Genomic DNA, 25,951 nt, shown 5'->3' with positions numbered 1-25,951 from the left:
GCATGATTCTTGCCGGATTTTGAAAAAATGGTTTTATTATTCAGTACCGTGCTGAAGATTGAATATTTGCCTTCTAGAGTTTTCACGAGCTAGAAATTGAACATGTTTTCAAGAACAGGGGCAATAACTCATACTCAATATTATTCAGTATCGCCCTAAAGAGTTCAAAAGAAGTGTATGACTGAAGGTTGAATATTTCATACTGGTGATTGTTACTGTACTGCTAAATATTTTTATTCATAATCAAAGCTGCCATTGGGAGTATATTGCCTTGCCTGGCAAGCTATCTTAGCATTGGCAAATTAGAGTATAACACGTACATTTATCGGAATTATTAGGGTCGAGGAAATTAAATACAATTGACATACAATTCATCCACATACCTACAAAATCACAGGGATAAATTGGAACCTAACTTTCCTTATGTTGACAAATACACATACCCACTTATTTCAAAAACGGTTAGAAACCTTAGATTCCAAGGCGTCCCCAAGAAAATGGGACGAGTAACATGGGTGTCGACAGAGTGCATCCACATAGAAATCTGGACGTATAATAAACTAAACCCAAAGAAACGACATGCAAACAAAGGGGTGCATATCGTATTTAAAGCAATTGAAAGCAACTTGATTATCAACAGTTGCTAGCAATTTACGGCCACATGGAGTATGTGGTCAATCGCTGGATTTAGACGACCTGAGCGCATCTAACAACCAAAAATTTGCAGTTGCTTATGTTTACTTTCTGTCAAAAAAATCTCGTCAAATTCTGATACTCAATAGTTAATCGAAGTTGCACACATTTGCAACACTGTCGACAGTGAGGGTACAGTGATTGCCCCCAAATAAAACTTTAGTTCTAACACATTCAAAAAATATGATTTTTATACGTTTTTGCCCCAAAATATGTGTCTGAATGCACCAAATCAATTCAATTTTTCGAAAATTTTCTTAGAACCTTCTCTGTCGCTCCATGGGAGGCCGGGGACTATATCCTACAGAGTTTGCGCATTTTGAATTCAGCCTGGAGAGTTGTCCCCCCATTTAGTCAGTCTGCACCCTATTAATGGTAACCCATCTCGGGGGTTGTCTTACAAAAATATTTTCACCGTGTCCTTGATAATCTTGCGCCCAGAGATCGTGAATTAAGGTATAAATTGTCACACTTTTGCACTTTACTCAGAGTAAGGATGGATAGATGGCTTGAAAAAGCCCGAGAATCTACTTATATGACGTGACATTTCTATAGAGTCTGGAGAATGCCCGTTCGCATGTTGTGGGTACGCGTTTTTGCCATTTAATTTTAGAAGCAAGTGGCATTCCTTTATTCTCAATGCGTTGAGTACCCTCGACCATAACATGCGAAAAAATGCATAGGCTTATATCACAGCGTTACAAGTTAATCCAACATAACAGAATGAATATATTGAATATCATGTTTTTATTCAATTTATCAAACCTGTAATTACAAATGTCCATGCCCATTTACCAGGTAGTTTATTTTTAGGAATTCTTGGGATCTTTACAGCAATGCCACCAGTAGGTCTTGTAGAATATTGGAATTTATCAGGATAACCTAATAAATTAATTGCGGTACTTATAGATGGATTTGGTGAACCCAGGATTAATGTACCACCTTGTGGCCACTCTAAAACTATAGCATACACGTTATTACCCTTCATAGTATACCTGTGTAATAAAAAGATCTTGTTAAGAAAGTGTTTTTCGCATTCGAGTTACAAATACACCCACCGGTTAGAAATTGTACGAAATTAAGTGTACTCTTTTGTCAAGCCATTCCACATATCAATAGATGCGATCGCGGTTCACTTTATCCAAATATCTTTATTTATATGAGGACTGTAAATTTTAAAAAAACCCAAAGTCCAAAGTCCAATATTTCTGTTATACATTCATCAATTTCGTAGTAGCATAAAATTTGGCCTTCTGTTTTCTGGCCAAAAAATCGTTGCATAATGTTAGTCAATAGCGTCTGTTATGCATATTGTATATTGACTGACTAGGTTGTAATAAAGAGTTTGAATTTCGAAACTTATAAAGTTTATCTTTGGATGAAAACCTTCTTAATAAATTCATATGATCTGTTTATCAAGATAACCCACACACATTTGTCATTAAATTGCTATCCATCATAAATATATACTCACCATACGTTAGAGTTGATGGTATCATTTTGTGCTTTCCATGGTCTGGTACCTTTGATAGCATCGCTGTTAACTTTCATCCATTCACCAAATTCTCGTAATCTTTCCTCAAATATCGGATTAATAAAACCTTCTTTAGTTGGTCCAACATTCATTAACATATTCCCTCCACAACTATAAAAAAAATACATTAAACTACCTTGAAACCTCCATCTCATTGTAAATAGTGTAAAATCTGCATGGTGCATGACATTTCAATAACTTACTCATTTCCTTCATATGCGCTTAAGGAAGTTTATAGCATTATACGCAAAGCACAAAGCTGCGGTGATTGTTGAGAGCCTGGATATACAAATAGGGACGAAATTGAAAGACCTGTGACAGCTACTTGGACAAGCGACGCCGGTCATTGAAACCTCAATCAATATCTAAGCTGCTAATTAACCACACGAAACTGCATGACTTTCAAGCTCTATTCAGGAAACAGAATATTATTTGACGATTCTTACCTGACAGTTTCAACAAACGTTGCTATCAAAGTATGAGTTGAAAGATAATCAGATAAAATAGCATTCCTTCTGAATCCCCATGAATTACTATCAATAGTCATAGCATTCTCCCATTTCTTTTTCTGAAGAGTACCTACATAAATAGTATGTCTATGTGAACGTCACCCTGTCCACTATGATACTGTTTTGATGTTTGATGAAGTTGCCGACGCATACTATTCTTGTCTTCTTAATTCCTCCTATTTGCATCAGTAACAATGGACAATTAACTTTTCTTTCTTAAGGAGACACTCTTGACCAACTTACACATTGGGTATTGCGACTTTTTTCGTTTGCAGTTTTCTATGATTCAGAAAAACATATAAGCTTACATGTAATTTTTCATACTTCTTCTCTAGAAAAGCAATCTCATTAAAATGCAGATATGGATGCTTCCCTTTATGTTTTCTGCTGGTTATGCTCGCTTCCCATGACCAATAGTTAATGGAAACATCTAGATTCGCATTTTGATCAGATTGTTAGAACAATGTGATTAGAAAAAACATATCTACACAATTCTAGCAAAGAAAGTGTCTTGCCATTAATTATGATAACCATTGTACCGTTGGTAAAGGAACATGACTAAACATAGCAACAGCAACGTTGTTAAATTTTTAGACTCAATAAATAAGTAAATCATGATTAATCTGTTTCTATTCCATACTCAGAAAAGTAATCAACCCCTTACTCAAAACCTTATTAATTCCAATGAATTCGAAGATCTTATCAATTCCAATGTTCACACTATAAGAAATGATACTACGACAGATAGTATTACAGAGACATCCATAGTTTAACATGCACCTTGTTTTATCATAAATCTTTTCTTTATAACCTAGGCCAGTGATTTCATGAGACTATGTTCTCGTCGCCATCTAAGTTTAATTAAAATCCATTGAAAAGTGTAGCTTCTACAAACAAATTTTGACGCGAGGGCAATAACTCAAAATCTTTTCGTCGAAAATACGTCAAATTCGAACTTGACCGATATCTTATATCAAGTTTCATCAAAGTCAGATGAAAACTGTAGTATCTATTATTCCCACAAGATATGTTGACGGACGGACCGACGGACAGGGGCGACGGAAATATACCACCACATTTCCATTCCTGCATTATTCTGGTTGTTGAGAAATGCTTAGGAGGCTGGGCATAGAAAAATGACCTACCTGGTTGATATCTATCTGCGCATGTTAAATATCCACCATGATGACACCGTGCGTCTTTACCCCATCTATCATTAGTTACTACTGTATCTTTTACTGGACTGTGATGTCAATTTTCATGTTATATTCAAAAATAAGATACAACATTCAAGAGTCGTAAGATTTTTTTTATCTAGATCGAGTACAAAGACTCTCATCAAACGTCATTTACTTAAGCAGCCAGCAAGATACGTTGTATAGCTGAAACACAGAGCGTTGGTGTCAACTTCATGCTGAACGTGCCGCACTAACAGGAAGTAACAATCCCTGGAGCATCTGCAAATATTTTTTGTAAGTCTTAAACAATTTAATACGCTGCACTTTCATTTTATATTTTCATATACCTGTCATTATAAAGCCAAGCTAAGAACTCGGTGGCTTTCCAATATGAACTATTAGCTTCCCATTCCCCATCAGACCATATTACTTCAGGCTGATATTTATTGACTATTTCATACAATTCAGGTAACGTTTTTCTCTGAAAGGAACAGGAACATCTTTCAAAAGTAGTTTAATATGTAAATTGAAGACTGCTTGCCTACATATAAAAACAATTTTTATTTTGGCAAAAATCAGAAAATGAAGTAAGAATACAGCTATTAATCAATGAATGAAATATGAAAAGCTGCCACAGAACTTACATCAACAAACTCTGTCGTCGTGTAGTTATTGGCTTTGTCTTGTAAATATAGTGGGTTGAACCATTCATACAATGAGTGATACAGTCCAAAATGCATTGATGTGTTCTTTATAGCCACCGCCAGTTCACCTTTAAAGAAGTTTGTATATGAAATTAAATTTGGCTTTATGATCTGCTCTCCTGTGCATGGGCTCAATAAGAAGGCCAAAGCCGTGCAAGGTTTCACTAGGGAACCTTTCTCTGGACAGCAACTTCGGCCTACTTTTGTGGTTTCCAAATGTCGAAGAATTTTTAATGTATGAACAAACTGCATCACATGAGGTGATGAGGTTAACTAAAAAACCGCATGCGCGTATCGAACCATCGAGTAAGAGTCACTAAAAAGGGTTCCAGGAGGTTGTAAAGATAGAGAGAGCACACGACACTTCATTTTGCAGATCCAAAAAGGGTATTTGATTAATTTAATTAATGGCGTCACAATGTTGGTAGACTATCTTATCCTTGAGAGAGATCGAATTGTATTTTCCTTTTGATTCCTGTACAATGATTAACGGACGCAAACCCGGTCCCAATGCTGCCTCCTATGCCAATATGTGTATCCTACTTACCAACCATATCTCTATGAGGTCCTACAGCCATGGAATTCCAACTAAAAGAATATTTTGATGGCCAATTAGTGTAACCCTCGTGGTGTTTGGCAGTGAAGACTACATACCTTGAAAAAATACTCGTCATAATATTATCAAAAATCCTAAATATATATGAAATCTACTACCCATTTTCCTAGGAAGTCGATTCTTCCACGTTGTACGTAATTTTGCTACCGGATTGTTTTATCAAAAGCAAACAATGTGCAGAAGTCAGTAGTCTAGATGCGAGAATTTGTTGATATGGAAAAAATTGTATAGACTATAGGCTTACTCACTCGCTTCCAGATGCTTCGAACACTTCTGCCCAATGATTTGCATCAAAAAATTCTGCCGTCAGCTGAGGTGCGAAGTCGGCGTATGTAAAACCAGGCTTGTAATTCTTATCCATAAAATCTATGTACGGCTGTAAATTCTCTCCTTTCCACCACCACCAAAACCATTCAGAGATTCGTTTAGGTGAATAACTTGGAACAGAAAACACTCCCCAATGGATAAATATACCTAATTTAACATCATCGTACCATCCTGGTAAAGGTCTGGAGTCAATGGAAGACCAATTAGGCTCATAGCGAATACATGATGCATGACTTACAAGAAATACCACCACGAGTACCAAAGTACACCATTGCATTTTGAGTTAATACACTCCGGTTGATTTGATGACAGTATTTCCACTTCAAAGATAAGATAAAATAAGAAATTAACATGTGTTTCAATCTATGTCCGATAAAATGTTTCTTTGAGAAGTCTGTAAATTATTCAATATGAAGTGAAGAGTTTACTGTTCATGGTACATAATTAAAGAAGCATAGGATAACCGAAAACAAGAGATCAGACTACGGCAGTCAACGGTGCTTAAACAAGGCCAACAAGATGGTCTCTGTATTCCTTTCGGTACCAGATAATTCAACCCAAGCCATACCATCCAAAAAGATATACCATGACCATACGAGTTTTGGAAGAATGGAGAAGATCAAAAAACTAACGTTCGACTACAGGCTAAGTTTCACTGCCATGTCATACGACCCGACCAGATCTGAAGATTTCTCAAGTACCAATCCAACGGTGCCAAAACAACCAATTCATCGGGATCCTTCTATCAACTACCATGATTACCAAAAACTTCATAGTCCGCGAAATCAGTTTCAAGTGAACCACCAGCTGTACTCTGTAAGCTTGGTGATGGCGGGTCGTTTTTCACATCATAGAAAGGTTCAAGTGATACTACCAGGAAAGAAAAGCAAATTATGGATGACAGAAGGCCTATTAGTAAAGCAATGAATAGTCACAGGCCAATGAGTAGCATTTTGCATGTGACCTCTCATTTGCTATGTACCCAAAGAGGTCATCTCATTAATTCAAATGAATGTGCATGATCGATGCCCTAATTAGGTTACCCAATATTCCCGTATACAGTGTTCCAGTTCATAAACACCTACATGTTGGATTGAATTCAAGAGCAAATAAAAACGATTGTGTAAATCAGTATTAATTTATTTTCATAGTGTTCTAATGATTGTCCAAAGAGGTTTTTTTTTAAGATATTTAAAGGAATACTACATCTTATGATGACCAAAACTTGAAATATTTAAACTTGGCCAAAATGAATCTTTGTTAATGGTGTTCGTGGTGTCTGTAACTATACGCTATAATCCAATAAATTCATAAACTAAGTAAATAATCCAACTAAACTAAAGAAACTAAATAATTACTTAATTTAATGGATGTATCACCTTATATTGAAATTCTGATCAAGTTTGAGACTTTAAAATTCTATATCCTTTCTAAAAGGTAGTATACAGTGGTGTAACCTATGTTCGTGGATATAAGGATTCAACACCGAATTTCGTCAAAGTTAAAAACACGAAAAAAAAAATGTATGTCTTAGATGTTTCCTCAGATATTCTACAAAATAATTAAAATTGGTTTATTTCGATTTTCTTTATGAATCCTTCACTTTGACCCATATTTCATGAGCAACCAACTCAGCAACGGCGGCAGCATGCGTCACCTATTTTCGTGTACAATGTTTGATCGACAACGACACTTGCAATTCCGATTACTGCTTGGGATTATAAGGAAATTCGGCCGATAAAAAATGGTGACGTTTGGTAGTAACTGAAATCCGCCATTTTGTATTTGTTAAAGTACATATACATACATTAATACATTTTACCTTGCTTGAAACTACTGGTTTCATTCTACTAGCTGATATTGTAGAGAAAACCCATGTTTATCAAAACAAACTAATGCGGATGTAAATTATTAAACATTTCCGGAAATACACGAATAATAGGTTTCCACGAAATTAGGTTTCTTGACTGTATCATTAACACAAGATTGATTTGTCTCAATTTTACTAAGCCAAGAAAAATACAGTTGTGATTAATAATATTTCTCTACATGTATAGATACAGTACATGTACTACATACATTGGGCATCATAATGGTACTATTAGTAATATTTGACAGTCTGTGTATTACATAATGCAATTTAAACTCCTGTCCAATCCCAATCTTTTGTTTTAACTGAAATTGATGATAACTGTCACTTATAATTTCCTTATAAAGAAAAAGATAAAGCACACAGAATTGATACCAATTAGTAATACACATACAATACAAAATATGAACAATAACAAGAAAACTTAAAAAAAATTGGCAGTGAAAACTAACAAGTTAAAATAACTTGTTACATTTTTTACAATTTTACAATTTTTTCACAATTACAAACCATAATGCTTTACCTATGGGGTCAGATGTGTATCAAGATTTCTATAATAGAAAGAAATACCACATTTGTTCCTCAGGAATAATCATTTATGTTGCATTTTTGATTGTTTTGTAATAGAATCATTGTTTGGAGGAAAACGAAATACAAGCTACTGGTAATCACTGGCATAAAAAAGCATGAATGAAGGAAAATATATATTATTTCAATTTTCAATAGCAAGAAAATGTTTGCCATGTATGGAAAATTGTTTGATGCTCTAAAAATATAAAATTTTGACATTTGTGTAGAATGATAATTCAGAAGTAATTGGAGTAAATAATCACCATGACAGATTTCATTAAAAGAAAGTTATAACCATATGTTGGCATATTTTTTTTCAAATAACAAAATATGCATATCTCTTCAGGTGGTACCTATCATCGAACTTAATTTCAATGGTGAAAAATGTACACATGTAACAAGGAATAGATTAATGAATAATAAACATACAACACGATTTGTTTGCCCCAATTCATAACAAGAAGAGAAATATGAACAAATAACAACAAACAAATTTTGCAAACAAAATTAACAATCAGTTTGTTTATAAAACAAAATATAAACATTTTCTCTCACTTCACGATTATTAACTTCATCATTTATATTCACTGGACAAACATCTTCATCATCAAAACGATACCATGTATTATCGTCACATAAGCAGTAACTTATATAATGTCCATTATTAGTACTTTCACTTCCTAGATGTAAACACATACCATAGAGATCATAAATATGGCTGCCAGATGAAGCTGTCATGTCTTGTCTATCAGTTACCATGTCATAAATAATAGAGCTAAGATCTAATCCTTTCACTGGTATACATAGAGGTGCCTTGACTTTCTTCGACCTACCACTACGTGGATTGTAAGAAAAACGCAATAACTGAATAGTTAAACATTCAGGAAGCTGTCGTAATAAACACCTTCTTTGCTTAGTTTTAGATTGTTTTATATCATTACCAGTTCCTCCATCTAAAATAGGAGTCGATGTTTTAAACACATTGTCATAGTAACCACTGTCATTTACAATATCTCGAATACCTATTATAGGTGACATCATTTGAGAAGAAGACGGAGAATGGAAGGCAGAGTCAGCACGACTTCTCAGAATATTCTGTGGGGTACTAGTCATTTGTTGTGAACGTGTTCTAGCTGTTAGGTTTGGACTTTTCTTCACTGAATTTATAGATTCACCCGTACACAATGAACACTGTAAGTTATCTTGATCCATTAAATGTTCAACATGACATAGACTAGTAAAACAATCATCTAACATGACCAGACCAGAGTTGACACGTGGCTGGACTATTGGAACTGGTAGAATATTAAATGCCTGCATATGAACTGAGATATGATTATCCTGTAAACAATGATATGCTTCTACAAGTTGGCCTTTAAACAAATCATCCACAGAAGATTCATTATCATGTTTATGTGTCAGCCATTCTAAATCTGATAACCTTTGGATTGGTTCAGCATAAGAATCATTTTCTAATCCATTAGCCAATTCAATCTGAAAAAATCAAATAATTTGTCTTTGAGCTCTCATTACCCTTAATTACTCATATTTTATAAGAAACTTTGAAAAATCCAAATTAATTTCATCATAATATTTACAAATATGATGTCATTCTGTAACTTGTGTTATGGTTTGACAAATAGGAATAGCTGCGCATACCCTTATTTAAAAATATTATGAAACATTTGTATATAAAATAACCAATATTAAAGATTCGGGAAACTTAAGCAAGATTTAAAAAATTAGAAAGTTCAAAATAAAGAGTATAGTATGGAGTTACCTCTCTTCTACAGGCTTTCATCAGATCATGTATTCTTTTCTTATTGAGGTCACCATAAATCTTCTTTAACATCAATAAGTTGTTACTGGTGAATCGCTCACCATTACACTGTTGTTGTTTATCTGAAATGAAACATTGAAAAGCTTTCTGTTTTAAGTATGAGGCAGTATTTGAAAAAGAACTAAAATACTTATTTGAAGACAAACACTGATTAATTGATCTATTACTTATAAAAGAAATAAATTTTAATATGACAGCTTCAAGACTCCAAGTATAGAAATAAATGCATTTCATCTATTATCATCATTAGTAGCCCCTACTTAATAGGGCGCTGATATTATCTAAATTTGAAACCACAACCATACAACAACCAGTTTAAAGATGTTAAAATTCTATGCAAGGAAATCTGGGTGTAGGATTAATAATTGGCATAAAACAAAATTCATGTCTATATTTTTATCAACTTTTTTTAAGTTAAGATTAGAAAAGATAGGTAGGTTAGATGTGTGTGAAAGTGAAGGTTAAATATAAGATTATATAGAAGATAAAATAAAACCACAGGCAGTGAACGGGGCTATTTAAATGGATCCATACCAGCTTGTAAGGCTTTTCTATTCTTGTTTAATATATTATGCAAAGTATCAAGTATCCAGGTAAGGAACTCTGCAGCATCTTGTTGAGTTTGACGCTGACCAGGTTGAGTTATTAGTTGTGGATTAAGGGAAGCAGCTGATTGTCTGAAGGCAGATGGATCAAGAGTACTATGTGATCCAGAAGAAGATTGGCACTGATGTAACAGTTCCATAAAACTGGTTAATAACATTGATTCTGATACATTACACTCCATTTCTTTGGCTGCTTCAACAGATAAACATTTGACAAGGTGAGGACTCCTGGCTAAACACTGTATGATTGAGTTCATGAAGCATAAATTATGTCCATTGTTCCTTATACCTGGTGGCATCGAATTAGAGTTTGATCCCAGTCCAAAAGCACTCAAAACTTTAGTTTTCAACATAGTTCCTGATGATTGTATTTGTGGTATCTTTGAAAGAATTTTGTTGTTTTGATTAATTTCATCTCTCAAAGGTCGCCGTTTCAATTCTAACAATCCACCTTTATTTCTGGCTGGTGTCATTCCTGTTTTTTGATGATTATTAACCAATACTCCTGCATCAGAAAATTTGCTGCGGTAATTGGGCAACTCATTTTGTTTACGACTAGACTGATCTGAGTGGGGACTGAGGCCTTGGTTGTGACTTACTATAAATGTATTTCTGTCTAAACCAGGAGAAACTGTTACATTTGGTGGAAAACCTCCTCCTCCTGTAGAGGGAACTGCGGGATAATATGCTGGATGTGGTATAGTTCGTAATACTGGAGTACCAGGCGGTGATTTCTGCTGCTGTGACTGATGTCTTTTTCTTTGATTCATGCTTTCTTCGTGCTGCTGTGCCTCTTCCCATCGAGTACTAATAAGGTTCCACCAATATCTAAAATCTATTCTACCATGAAGCTGTGTGTAAAATAAAGTAATGACTGTCAAAGTTATGAGAACAACTGGATTATGATCAAATAGGTAAACTAGCAACGATAATCCAGATAATACCATAGACTCAAATAACCAGATTCTTCTTTTTTCCTCATCACTCCTGAAAAAGTGATTTAATATGAACTTAGAAAATACATCATTTACATTATATTCAGCTAGCTATTTTGAAGTCTATACTTTTATCACACAGATCTCTTTCCAAACCTTTTTTGGATTAGATGACAAGGAAAAGATTATTCCATAAGGAAAGTAAATTAAACAGAATAAGGTAAGCTTGTAACACATGGCAGTAAGAAGGAAGCGTTTGATTACGCTGCTTTCTGAATTGAGTTTTGGCAAAAATTTTGTATACGATTGGAAATATCAATTACAAAATGCTACTGAGAGTCTTGGTTTGCCTTGGTTTGGTGAAAATGTCAACCACTGGAAAAGTTATGATTTGTAAACATAATAGCTAGAACTATCGTTTACTTTAAATTTAAATCTAACGTTGTGCATGTAGCTGGGACTATGTAGACACGATTTATGGTCAATTTTAAACTTACTATGCATTGAAATCTACCAAATTAGCACTTCATGCATAGAACAACATAATATCCACCCGTAAGTCCATCAATGTCAAACCTAGTTACGTTTTTTTATCCCAACCTTTAAATCGAAGGGCAAGTAGTGAAAATCATGAAATCAGTAATTTGATTGCCTGTCTCTTATATTTTTATGGACCAACGACATTCAAATACAAATGGCATAAAGTTGAAAAATTTATTTTCAATATTTTTCTGAAAAGGAAGTAGATCTAGTCTAATATAAAGTAAAAATTGAATTCACATTCAAAACTCAATAATGTACATACAGGTACCAGTCATTATTGTTACTACGAAATGAAAAACTGATATAGCTCAAATAAAACAAGAAGTTAATCCACTTATCAACCATGACTTCAAACTACGAACTTTCATCTACAACATAAAATCTTTAGACTTACACAGCATCTTTCAAAACAGCTTTTGCAACCACATCAACAAAAATGAAGAATACGAAGTCCAATATTGAATGCACAGTAATAGAATACAGGGCAGAAAAGATTGGCCAAGTCATCGTAAGTTATTATGCTTTATTCATCTAGATTTAGCCTCATATTTCATTTTTATTCAACTCCTTCATTTTTCTTTAGCTATTGTTTATTTATCAACAGACTCCGTTCAAATTTCGGCTCCAAAATGGCGATTTGGTCTTTACGCAAGCGCTATCTCACCGGAAGTGTAGTATTTTAGTCAAATCATCCTTGAAAGTTCTAAGCCGATCATGTCTACTGAAATTTGACCAAGATATAAATCATTATTTTCTTTTTACATTGTCATAGCCAATTAGAAATAAATGTTATACCTTGGTTTTGCTCCTATCAGTTTGAGCGACCAGTTTTATCAGTATTAACATCTTTGAAATGTTTCCAGGTCGGTTTTGTTACCAAATCAAATTAAATGGTCGTTTTGACTTAACTTTTGTAAACAACATAGATCATACAACAGTTCTATGCACAGATGTAAATGAAATAAAACTAGTAAAGGTGATAAAGTTTCACAAATGTGCTGATTGGTATGCATTCCCTTTCTTTTGCAAGACAATGACATAATATTTGAAACCACGCATAAGATGACCCAGTTGGTAATGCTATTATTGAAATTCAAGGGTCACAGTCGAGTGTACAAGCCAACAAAACGAAAGTTACGCCTCCTACGCTAGGGTGATGCCATACCCAACACTGACTGATAATTCCATTCAATAGGTTAAAAATAGTTGTAAGAGTAAAGATAATTTAATATTATGTTACAATAAAACACATCTTCAGAGGCGTGGGAAATCTCCACAAAACAGGGCCTAGCTGGTATAACTGTTAAAATATTTAAATATTTATCAGAAACTGGAAAATAAGTAGAAGTAGACGTTTCGGACTACTACACCCTTACTATCCCCTTACTACCCCTCAGACAGGGTCTCAGACCTGTGAAAGGTCAATATCCACATCATGATTTTTTCCCAGGCAGAGACACCTCATTTTCTAGAAAAAGATTGATTGCAATGTATACTGTGGCGTAACCTATTTTCGTGCATATAAGGATTCAACATCGAATTTCATCAAAGTTAAAAAAAAAACAAATTTTTATGTCTTATTTGTTGCCTCAGATATTCTACAAAATAATTAAAATTGGTTTGGCAATCTATATTTCTTTTATAGACACCATAGACACTATACGATCTTTCAAAATTTAAGTCTTGAAAAAACTACAAATAGCTTTCTGGATAGCATTTTGCCATTTAGTGATCTTGTTTTCGTGTGGGTTGCTGACAGATTATCAATAATACACAAGAGATTATCTAATTCGAGATGAATAATTAAGCCAATTATACCGCTTTTGCAGCATGTCGGGTCCAGTGTCAACATTTGGAATACCGGTATACAGAATGTTGAAGTACTCTAGATTCTTTTTAAATTGACATAAGAAGAAAAGCAATTTTAGAAAATTTCAGATTGTATAGACTTGTACTGTGGAATTCACAGAGTATCATACACTATATACTGGAAATCGAGTTCCCTTTCGCTTAATATTTGAATGAGTTCAATTGAATTTACCACTTTATGGCATTTGAAATCATTTGTAGACGACTTTCGATTGGGAATCGATAATTAGCATTATTGGAATTTCAACGACTGCTTAATGATTGTAACATCACTTAATTACATGCTAGAATCAATTTAGAATAACAGTTGTCAATAAGTTCAACTTATTTTTCAGAAATGTTGGTGCAACAAATTTGTTGAACATATATTTTATTGCTGGATAAAGAAAAGTTAAATACAAGACGAAAATGTCAAAAGTTTCATTTAACACTCGACTGAGTCTGGGGTTGGAGTTAGTCAACTATCTGACAGACAGAAATGTTGATTTGAATAAAATGTCTGTCAAAGAATTTGAAACTAGATATTGTACAGATTTTAAATCTCATAAGGAAATTTCAGGTAAGAGAAATAAATTAATTTTCAATGTATGACTAGACAAATAAGTCTCTTTATGATTGTCGTTGAGAAAATTCTAAATATAAAATGTTTTTATTTTATCAGAATATAAGATAAGGACTGCAACGATTCTTGAAGTTGCTATCCAAACTTCAATATAATAAGAGAAGTATAATGTTATCAACAGCTCTATGCAATGAACTTTATATTAAACATATGTTCATAAGATAATGAAAAGTTTTTATGTTGAGGGTTTTGAAATTCAATTTGGTGATGAAAACCACAATAAAGTCATGTGTTCTGTCAATGATTTCAAGTGAATTTCAAGTTTTTATAATGTATTTTATTTTATAGGTGTGACATCTTTACCAGCATTTGTACACATTCTGCAGCCTCTACAGGTTACACATAATATTCAATTGAGGAGGGGAATGATTATGTTGGGCAGAAAGCAGTTAAAGCACTCAAAAAGTCCATCTGATGGTGCCCGGGGTGAAAGCTTTCAGCATAATTTACCAGATCTTGTACACTCTGGAAAAGATTTCTCTGTACACAGAGAACGAAATGATAAAATCCAAGATGGTATTAAACCTAAAAGACGTCGTAGCCGCCACCGTCCAAATCGTGCACCTCCAAAATTAGCTGTTGATCAGCATCTAGTCATTAATCAGCCTGTTGAAGAAGTTGAAAATGAGGCAACTGTGTCTGGTGATAAATTACCTAGATTTATACATATCATAAGTAATCTGTATCAGTGTGTAGCGTGTGGTGTGTCGTGTACATCAAAGCCAGAGATGGAAAAACATGTAATTGGCAGAAGACATAGAGTAGCAGAAGTAATGCATGGTCTTAGAAACAGAAGGTTTGTGGATTTTTCTGTAGATCTGTTGATATTAAACAGACAAGCTATACAATTTCATCTGTACATCAGACACTTTTTTATTAACTCTTAATAATAGTGATCCATTTTGAAGGAATAAGAAAAAAACCTTATAGTTAAGAAGTAGTCTTTTGTGTTACAGAAGCATATCCCTCGAGTCTACTGTCTTGGAAATTTTCTTATTTTTTTTGAAAGATTATTTATTAGCCTGATACGGTACCAAAGAGTAGGGTGTAAAGCAGGAAATGACACAAATAAAAAATTAGTTAGATGTGATCTGTGATATTGATGAGCAGCCAGCATAGTTTTAAATTCACATTTTAATGTAAACATGCAAATTTTTGAGATTACCATATTACATGTTTCTATTTGTATTGTAGAGAGGATTTAGTACAAGATAAAGGTGATGTTAAAATAATAAGTGAACATGATTTAGAGAAAGGTGTTATTGAAATACCAGTAGAGGAGAATGAAATCAAGACTATTTATATCACCATTCATAATACTAGTAAATTTCAATCTGTAGTGTTTGATCAATGTGAAATGTTAAAGAGAATCAGAATATTTCAATTGGATGATATAGATAAAGTTACTGAAGGACAAACTAAGAAAGTCCTAGCACCAGGTAAAATGTAGGATTTTTATATTAACTCTAGATTGTAAAAAATATTTGATCGGTTCTTTTCAATTTTATAAGATTGTTTGGCCAATTGTAATGATATTAGTTTATATGGTATAGAGCTATGGTATAAATGAAATGAAATGAATGGAGTTTTACCATGTGGGCTAATGAAGACGGCAATGCCATGCAGGGTGCAATGAGGGAAATTTTTCCAGGACAGCGGCATTAGCCTGCTCTTTTTTCGATTTCCAACTGTTGAGGGATCAGCCTCAGCCTGTAGCACATGGGGCTTCAGTTTATTGTCCCATTCGAATGACTAGACGCTTTTTCCATGTCAGTCCCTCTTACCTGCATCACTGACAGGGTAAACTGGGTTGAAAAATCCGAAGGTATTAACTCGACCTATGCCAGGATTAAACCTTCAGGTTAGTGAGTCACCTAAAGTACTTTGGTCGATCATCTGTTCTATTTCTTGCTGGTAAAGTATTGTTAAAGGGACAGATGCGCCATTTTTTCTACTAATTGTACCTTAGTCTCAGAAAAGATAATTTTTTTAGTTTAGCCAATCTGTAATAGTGTTCACAGCTCACCGTCATAATTTGGGTCTTCAAATCCACATGTGTCAAGAATCATCCCTGTTTGAAAGTCGCATCTTCTTGAGACACTGCCAAATATAGAAAAGACATCTATAAAAATAGGCTAAGAAGTTCCTAGTTTGAGATATTTTTTAAGGAATTATCTGATTTTCATACATTTCTAGTACTTCTGCAGACTATTTACGTATATTCAAGACTCAAATCAATCCCTCAAAATGGCACACTTGTCCCTTAGATATGAAGTATATTAAAAAAAGAGTTCAGAGCTGTGATATTTGAAAAATTGATTGAACCAGTTATTTTTTTTTGTCTTTCCAGATAGCAGATACTTGATAAGTGTCCAGACACAAGCTCGTAATGTAGGTAGTTTTCATACACCACTAGCCTTTAGATTTCATTCAGTTGAGTCTCCTGAAGACAGCTTCCACATTGTACGATATTTACATGCTCGCTGTCAAAATACTGTCACACAAAGTTTAAAACCTACTCAGAAATTTAAACGTCCACCAAGAAAAGCCTTTAAAAAACCTGCCAGTGAAATTATAGATGGGTATAAACTTCCTAGGTTGGTACTAAATATTAATATGTTACTTGGCTCAGAATTATATTTTCAAGATTTGTAATTTATGTGTTCAATATTTTCCATTGTTTTAATTTCAAATCAGCTTCTTAGAAATCAAAATATTTTATTTTCTTATGATTAGAGTTTAAACTCTGCATGGATATAGTAAAAAAAAAACATTTCAAAATAGCAAGTGGAATTATGAAAAAATTAAAGTGTTAGATTTTGGATTTTTTTGTAAGGTTAAAACATTTTGCGAAAAGGATATCTTTATCTTAATTAATATAATTATTTATTATTTACTTAATTTACTATGTTAAGTTATATTTCTTTAAATGATGATAGTAATGAATTTTTATACGCCCACATCTCTCTATGTGGACGTATATTGTCGACACCCCTGTCCCTCGGTCCGTCCGTCGGTCAACATTTGCTTGTAAACGCTCTAAAAACTAGATTTTTTGATGGAATCAAATGAAATTTGGTGTGTATACATATTCATAAAACGAAGATCAAGTTCGAATTTGAGCTATTTTCGACCGTTACAAGCAGAGTTTTTGCCCTTGCCCCAAAATCTTGAATATGCTATTACTCTCTTAGTTTTCAACCGATTTTGATGAAACTTAAAATGGATGTTATTGGACCTAAATCTAAAGGTTTGAGAAAGTTTAGTTTACTTCTGATTAAATTTAAGGCTTTTTCAAGATTTAGACCTCTTACGTCAGTTTTGAGGAGTTATTGCCCTTTAACCTCTATACAGTAAGTGCTTCTATCAACATCAATTGCTCATAAACACTCCATCCGTCTGTCCATTCGTCCGTCCACATTTGCTTGTAAACACTCTAAAATGTGTGTATACATATTCATATAACAAAGATCAAGTTCAATTTGAGCTATTTTCGATGGTTAGAAGCAGAGTTATGGCCCTTGCCCCAAAATCTTGAATACCATCCGCATGCCGTGTTGGGCGTATATGGCTGTGGTCCACTATCTTTTAGCCTGTCTTATATTTATATTATAGTTTGGTAGGAGATCAGCTTGAAAGAGAAGTAGCTATAAAACCTTATCTAGTCATGGATTCTTTAAGACATATCATCAATAGAGGATTGACCAATACAAAAGGGTTAAAACAATCCGAGAAAATTGAAACCTCTGCTTTAAGGTGGGTTAATGTGAAATTATCTTTTTCCCAAACTTGCTTTTTTATAAGTTAATTTTCTAAATCAGGGTTTCTGAAGTAAATGAAGTACCACTTTCATTGTTTGCAATTGCTATTCCTCATGGCCCTTTTTTTTTCAAATTCTGTCGTTCGCCATTTTGCATACGCTGATGCGCCATAGATTTGAGAATCTCTGATCTAGATGTTTATACAATATGTCATATTTACAAACAGATGAATTAAAGCAGATATTTCCAACAACATGTGATGAAAATTCCATATTATGAAAGTTATATACGTATTTGATACCAACAAAATTTATAAAATACCTTTCACTTGATCTCACACTTGACCTACAATATACTTACCAAAAAAATCTTAAAAGACAAGAGTTATGAAATCAATTTCAGCAATCTGCCTCTTTTTTCAGAATTAAAAATGGACTCATTTATCATCAGTTATCATTCTGTAAATCAAATGTGCAGACAACTAGTCCTCTTTAGCATCAAAGCAACTGAAACTTTTTATTCTAGATCTACATTAGAAGATCAATTGTCTATAATAAATTACCAAAAACGTTTAACAGCATTAATGCATTGTGAAGAAATACAGATGGAAGTTGATATTAGACAGTATGATATGGAAGAGGCCACCATGACAGTTTGTCCTGAGAATAAAAGATTATTAGTGTTAAAAGTATGCTACTTTATAATAATTACTATTAAGATTTGAATTGTCAAAAACTATGATTGTGTCCTTATGGTACCATACTAAGTTTGTTGCCCAGTGAAAACAACACCTTTTAAAGCATCTTTTCAGAAAATAAAACATAATATCCTGTTTAATTTCAATGAAATTGAAATGCCTGACTACTATAATAGGGCAACCCTCCATAATAATATTTCTGTGTATCTTAAGATTGATTTTCCCTTCTGTTTTTAAGCAGTATATTTGTTCACTGTAGATAAAGTAGGTTATAAGACTACCATTATATTTGAAGGTTCCTGGTTTAGCTGAGAATCGTCCCTCAGTACTACGTGGTGATTGGTTATTTATTCGTGTTGTTGATTCTGATGATAAAGAATATAAAGGTTATGTACATGAAGTTCGAAAAAATGAGGTTTTGCTAGGATTTCATAAAAGGTATTTCAATTAATCCTAATGTATGTCAGAAATTTATGATTACAGTTACAGTTTTCAAACATGAAATGTAATTCAACCATGATTTCTAGAAAATCTGAATGTTATTCAGTCAAAAATTAGAGTTGGGAGGAAGCCCATGTGTATTAAATGGAAATGTTACAGGGTTATAGCATTCTATATATTTACATTTTATCTATTTTCAGCTATTTTCAGTTCTTTATCATTTATAATCTTACATTTTCTCCATTTCCATGTTTCAGTTTATTAGAAAAGATGACACCATTAACCAAGTTTAGCGTAAGATTTGTATTTAATCGTTTACCAGTCAAGTTACAACATCGTGCTATTGATTATATCAATACACATAAAAACGATTATGAAGCTTTATTATTCCCTACTGAGGATCAGATTGGAAAATATGGTTTAATGAAACCATTAAATGTTGAATTGAGGTAAGTTTGGTGCCCTCTCAACAATTAATACTAAGCGGCAATAAAAATCAAGATGCATAATGGCTGAAACATTAAATGAATTTCTGTTATCTTTTTGAATTTACAAATTATATGGACATTTTTTCATACAATATTTATTTACAGGTTTTATAGTCATATTCTTGTAAATAAAGAACAAGCTAGTGCCATTAAGCATATTGTATCAGGAACTTCAAGACCAGCACCATATTTAGTGTTTGGACCTCCTGGAACTGGTAAAACATTTACTATTGTTGAAGCCATGAAACAAGTGAGTCATGATTTTCAGTTGGTTCAAAGTTCAGTTCCAAATAGCACCCAATAGCAAATATCTATTTGATTAAGCTTATACAATTTCAAGTGAAATTACTAGCTAATGATGTTGAAATTAGGTTTTTATACATACACATTATAATGTGGTCATATATTATTGTCGCCCCTGTCTATCCATCCTTCCATCCAGAATTAGCTTGTGAACATAAGAGACTACAGATTTTATCTGATTTATATAAAATTTGGTGTAATCATTTATATTGATGACATCTTGGCCAAGTTTGAATTTGATTTTTCAATAAACGGTTTTTGAGTTATTTTTCGATGAAAGGAATTTGAGTTATTGCCCTTGACTAGGTAAAACGTCCACATATGGTGTGAATAATATAGAGACTAAAGATTTCATCTGCTTTTAAATGTAGCTTGTGAACGCGATCAATTTTAAATTTTGTGTTGGTTTAAATCAACATGGTCTTGTACAAGTTAGATTTTTGGTACGAGTTGACACAGATTGGCAACCACACTTGATATACTGAATATTTATCAGGGAAGTGGGCGTATCTTATTAGGCAACCACTTGTTAAGATATTTAGAGTTTTTTGTTGGATTCTATAAATAGGTGTTAACCTGTCACCCAACAGCTCATATTCTGGCCTGTACACCTTCAAATAATGCTGCTGATTTGATCACAGAACGATTATTAGATAATGAAAATATATTAGGTGGCATACTGAGATTGAATGCTGTTTCACGCAGTTGGAAATCAGTTCCTGATAGAATCAAGGTATTATATATTTATTGCTTAATTACTTATTGTCATTGTGCCCACATAAGTGACTTTGAAAAATGTTTTTACCAAGAAAACTCAATGTCGTACATGTATATACAGTCCTGTTATTGGATGTAATTGTATGTTAAGGTATTTGAAATGGGAATAACACATTCTTGTATGATAAACAATACCATTGGTAATTTGTGTGAAATATTACAATGTAACAATTTCTTATTCCATCAATTTAATTGCCAAATTGTGCATATTTTTCATCCATTTTTACATTCAATTTTGTTCATCTTATGTTGAAAATTGTTGAAGGAAATTTAACCTGAGAAAAATTCATAAGAATACTGACATTTTCAGTCTGTTTGTAATCATAATAAAGAAAGTGGTACTTACTATTATCCTAATAAACAAACTATACAGAAATACAGAGTTATAGTGTGTACTGCTATTACTGCTGGCAGGTAAGAGAGTGACATCATTTCCTCTGTTTGTACAATCATGTATAGTTTTCAATTTGAAGCTCTAAATTGAGAAATTCTTTGTATTTATTTAAAGAGATCAGGAATATTTTAACCTGCAGTCTATTGATATTAGTATTGGAAAGCTTATTGTATTTCCAAGATAAAATTATCTCATATTTCTTGTTAGTTAAAAACATCCAGCCTGTGATAGATATTTTGACAGTAATCAGCTGGAGTAGAGTCAAATAACAAGCCCAGTTTTATGGGGATTTTCCACACATCCAAAGTGCGTTATTCTAACATTAAATCACCTTATCGATGACTGTAACTTAGTTTTGGGCATCACAGTAACTTGGATTTTGTTAGTATCTTATAGCTTTTTGACCCTTGAACTCTTGGCTTCTTGCACAGTTTTTAGTGATTGACTAGAGTTTTTGGGGTTTATGATGGTATGTCTGAACTGCGAAAATATCCATCTAATATGTCTGGCTTTGTCAGATCCAATTTAAATAAAAAGGTTTCAACTCCTGCAACTTTGGAGGTGAGGAAAATCCTCACAAAACCAATCCTAGTTTTTCTGCAGACAACATTCAAAATAGCTATCAGAGGCTAAAATAGATTCAGATGAAACGGTCATCTTATTGTCATTAAACTTGGTATGAACATTCAGAATTGACAATTATTGTCCTTGACTTGAAAGTATGTTGAATGAGCTTTTTATTGACAGTCAAATTTATCAGTAAAAGTAAGATAACTATTTGAAGGTCTTGTCTTGCAAGCCATATTTATTATTTTATTTCAGATTATCCTCAGCCAGGTTTCCCAAGGGTCATTTTACCCATGTATTTTTTGATGAAGCTGGTCATTCTTTAGAACCAGAAACTTTAATCTCAGTGACTAATATACTAACTATTGGTACTGGTTTATTGGTGCTAGCTGGTGACCAAAAACAGCTGGGTCCTATCTTGCGTTCACCTTTTGCTATAAAATATGGTCTGAGTAAGTACATTTAATGAATGTTTATGTTTTGTATTGCACAGTTAAATGGTTTGTTCAGGGCAGAATTACTAGAATCATTTATTCACTGACATCATTTCTGTAATATTACCGGTATGTTATTTTGATTCATTTCAATAAGAATTTATTGTGTAAGTATGTATAGTGTATGACAAAAAATTTGTCTCACACTTTTTATGTGAAATTTTTGTTGCAAAAACAGTTTTCCTAAGTAAACAAAATGGTATAGTCAAATTTTTCATTTCATTTCCTGCTTAAAGGTAAAATTGATTTTAACTTCTGGTTGAATAACTTATGCTGATCAGTAGCCATTGTAATTCTACAGTCGATTTTGGAATAAAATCCAGACCGAAAGTGATTCTTTGGCCGCCATAGCGGTATAACACACTTCTGTAAAACTCAAAATGGGGCCTCAGGGTAAAATTGAATGTGCGTAATTTTGATGTATACCAGTCGATTGCGAAAAAGCTTGGGAGTCGATTTTTGAATTTATTGTTGAATTTTGAAGGATATCTCGTGATCGATGACCTTGACATTTATTGAGTTCAAGGTCAGTGATCTTGGCTATCAGTTGATACTATGACGTTAAATCTCCAACATCTATGTCAGGTTTTATAGTTGTCCAAAAATGGCGAAATTTGCAACTTTGGACTGCTCTAGCATGTGACTGCTCTAAGAGGATTAATTCTTTTGGATTCTGAATGTGCACTTCATGCTCTTTCCAGTATATAAGCTTATAACATTTGTTTTTTAATGCTAAATTGAAATTCTTTTTTTTTAAATTTAAGTTTTTTTCACAATATTCTCGCTTCTTTAAAATTGGCGTATGTATATCTTTTAGCTTGAAATTTGGAACCATATTAGACATTTTGAATATGAATTAACTTATGAAAAAAAATTTAGGTGGGTGTGGAACATCTGGGTTAATTAGTTATTATTTACATATTTGAGCAAGGGCATAACTCACCAAGAATACATTGTTTCTAAAATTGCACACAATTACCTCATCCATTTGGCCAGTTTGTGTTAAAAGTTCAGTTTTTTCAGCTTTATAGTTCAAAAAAAGGAACTGGTTTTAGAATTTCTATATTTTCAATTTTTCACCTAGACTTAAATTGACCTGGACTTTTGTAGGATCAAATGTCATTGACCTTGGCTATCTATTTATATTTTCATATTTGATGTTCTATGTCAGCTTCAGATTTTATAATTGTATGCATTTTGAAAAGTTGATGACTTACAAGGTCAAAGGTCATTGACCTCGGTTATCTGCTGATACTTTCATTTGTGATGTTTGGTCTACTTCTGGGTAAACAAACTCCCAAAGACAGGCAATGTCTTAACTTTTGATTGTTCTGGCATGTGACCTAAAAGTTTTTTGTAAATTGGCACATAAGCAAAGTTCCAATCTTGCCACATATGGCTCAAGTTTATATTTGTTTCAGATATGTCATTATTAGAAAGATATATGACACAAGAAGATGTTTATGCTAAAATAGCCTCGGAATCTGGTGTTATGAAATATAATCCTAATGTTTTAACGAAGTTGGTGAAAAATTATCGATCTCATGCAGACATTTTACATCATCCTAATCAGCTTTTTTATGACAATGAATTGGAAGCATGTGCTGATAAATCTATAGCTAATATGATGTGTGGGTGGGAAGGTCTTCCCAACAAAAAGTTTCCCATAATATTTCATCCTTTGTATGGGGAAGAGTTACGTGAAGAAAGGAGTCCATCATTTTTCAACCCGGAAGAAGCTTATCTTGTATTACAGTATGTGAAGGATTTAAAGAAATTAACTGGGAAATATAAGTTAGAAGATAAGGATATTGGTATTATAACACCATATCAAAAGCAAGTAGGTATTGTGGATGGTGTAAATATGTAGAGTGGCAATTTTAATGTTGTTGTTATTGTCATTGAAATATTTTTTGTGTCTGCTGAAGTCTAAATAAAGAAATAAACATGGTTGACATTACTAGTCATGGTTTAACAATAAATATGAATTACTCGCATTATAACAAGAAAATCTTTTAATGATCAGAGCATATGATTGGTTTAATAGTAAATAACCTAGAATGAAAGAAGCATTACAATTCACTAAGATCATGGATGACATCAGATTTGCATTTTTATCAGAATGATTCACTTTATTTTTATTTATTCAATATATCTTTACTATATATTACTATATATTACTTTAAGGTTCAGAAAATTCAACACATGATGTCATCTAATAGATGGAAGAACATTCGAGTTGGTTCAGTTGAAGAATTTCAAGGTCAAGAAAGAAAAGTGATCATTGTGTCTACTGTTAGAAGTAGTCCAGAATTCTTATCTCTAGATATCAACTTTAAACTAGGATTTCTACGTAATCCAAAGGTACTGTACTTTCGGCCTATGGCATTGATACTTGTTTGTTAAAATATAATAGACAATTTAGCAAACATCTGTTGAGCAAGTGAAATCTAGAAAGCTGGAATCTGATATTCATTTCGTAATACATTGTATGATTATAAATTTCGTTATATTATAGAGATTTAATGTAACAGTGACAAGAGCCAAGTCTTTATTGATAATTATTGGTAATCCTAATATTTTATCATTGGATGACAACTGGAGCAGGTATGAAGTTGTTTACTGTAGATTGAGAGACATAAAGAGATTTTTTATGGTTAATTTGAATTTCCTGTCATCAGGAGTTTTAATAATTGCCAGTTATATTTTGAGATACCACTTTCTCACTGCAAAAGTAATTCCTCCCTTATTACTAACCTGGAGCATGAGTTTCCAATCTAAAAAAAAGGTATGGATATCTAAAACTGAATTTATCACTTCATTATATATTATTATTGATATTTACAAGACTATCCCATAACTAACATCATATTGATATATACATCTTATGTATCTATCCCTTTAAACTGTTATTTTTATGTAGTTTTATAGATTATATCAAGACTAATGGTGGGGTAGCAGGATCAGAAATACTGGATAATCAAGACGATATCATAGAAGATATTATACAGAGACTAAAAATAGTACATTTAACAGATATTGGTAAGTAGAAACAGGTAGATTTACTTTATAATGTTTCCCAAAAAATTCATGTAGCTTTATTCAAGACAATATCGGTAGTCATATTAAGTATTTAAGTGAAATTTAGCAGGAAATAGCTGCAATATGTAGAATAGGCACAATTACCCGTACCTAAAGAACAAGTTATTGTTGTTACATAAAGCTGCATCTTTATAATAGACATATTAGTTTATAAAATACTTTTTCCAGATATTGAAACAGCAAGTCATTATAATGAACAGCCTTGGAGGAAAGATATTTAGTGTTGAACTGCAATAGCTTAACAAAGTGTTCATAAATTACATACTTTCAGCCGTGTCCACTAATCAAGCCATCTTTAGTGTTGAAACAAGATTAGCTAGCCAGTATCTGGCTGTAGAAACTTCAATCAGACACCTTGCATATTAAATGTCTGTTTGGTACAATTTATTGAAACCTAAATACATTGTTATTACCTGAATATAATTGTTATTACTTTAATATATTTGTTATTTTTAAGAGAAAAGAAAATTGATTTATATATATTTGTTATGACATCATTCATGTTTTAGTGT

The 25,951-nt window shown here is 32.9% G+C and overlaps 4 protein-coding genes across 4 annotated transcripts; 2 read left to right on the top strand and 2 right to left on the bottom strand.

Moving 5' to 3' along the window:
• Positions 1–1,444: 1,444 nt before the first annotated feature.
• On the bottom strand, positions 1,445–5,838 carry LOTGIDRAFT_113617 (hypothetical protein; the record flags this gene model as incomplete). Its single annotated transcript, XM_009051626.1, has 8 exons — positions 1,445–1,688; positions 2,168–2,338; positions 2,674–2,806; positions 3,882–3,979; positions 4,262–4,395; positions 4,559–4,686; positions 5,166–5,272; positions 5,483–5,838. 8 exons carry the CDS (start codon positions 5,836–5,838, stop codon positions 1,445–1,447), a joined length of 1,371 nt encoding a protein of 456 aa, XP_009049874.1.
• Positions 5,839–8,388: 2,550 nt separating this feature from the next.
• On the bottom strand, positions 8,389–12,537 carry LOTGIDRAFT_231051 (hypothetical protein). Its single transcript, XM_009051625.1, has 4 exons — positions 12,319–12,537; positions 11,046–11,433; positions 9,782–9,903; positions 8,389–9,495 (listed from the first exon to the last, which is right to left on the bottom strand). Exons 2-4 carry the CDS (start codon positions 11,245–11,247, stop codon positions 8,509–8,511), a joined length of 1,311 nt encoding a protein of 436 aa, XP_009049873.1. The 5' UTR covers positions 11,248–11,433; positions 12,319–12,537; the 3' UTR covers positions 8,389–8,508.
• Positions 12,538–18,645: 6,108 nt separating this feature from the next.
• On the top strand, positions 18,646–19,767 carry LOTGIDRAFT_113378 (hypothetical protein; the record flags this gene model as incomplete). The annotated part of the gene is made up of 3 exons (XM_009051624.1): positions 18,646–18,864; positions 19,169–19,311; positions 19,572–19,767. The coding sequence occupies 3 exons, from the start codon at positions 18,646–18,648 to the stop codon at positions 19,765–19,767; spliced, it is 558 nt and encodes a 185-aa protein (XP_009049872.1).
• A 162-nt stretch (positions 19,768–19,929) lies between these two features.
• LOTGIDRAFT_113531 (hypothetical protein) lies at positions 19,930–25,197 on the top strand (the record flags this gene model as incomplete). Its single annotated transcript, XM_009051623.1, has 7 exons — positions 19,930–20,080; positions 20,696–20,838; positions 21,193–21,296; positions 22,099–22,295; positions 23,759–24,177; positions 24,525–24,701; positions 24,856–25,197. Coding segments are annotated over 7 exons (1,533 nt in total), but the record flags the coding sequence as incomplete, so codon positions are not given.
• Positions 25,198–25,951: the final 754 nt, after the last annotated feature.

Source organism: Lottia gigantea (assembly GCF_000327385.1).
Source record: "Lottia gigantea unplaced genomic scaffold LOTGIsca_17, whole genome shotgun sequence".
Classification (NCBI taxonomy): domain Eukaryota; kingdom Metazoa; phylum Mollusca; class Gastropoda; family Lottiidae; genus Lottia; species Lottia gigantea.
This window is presented reverse-complemented; position numbering and strand designations above follow the sequence as displayed.

Excerpts from the sequence above, each read along its gene's own strand:
- LOTGIDRAFT_231051 (XM_009051625.1), bottom strand. The coding sequence starts at position 11,247 with ATGGGAAGAGGCACAGCAGCACGAAGAAAGCATGAATCAAAGAAAAAG. Across the intron at positions 9,904-11,045 it reads TAGACAGAAATACATTTATA|ATAAACAACAACAGTGTAAT; the intron begins GTAAGTCACAAC and ends GTTTCATTTCAG. Across the intron at positions 9,496-9,781 it reads TGAAAGCCTGTAGAAGAGAG|ATTGAATTGGCTAATGGATT; the intron begins GTAACTCCATAC and ends TGATTTTTTCAG.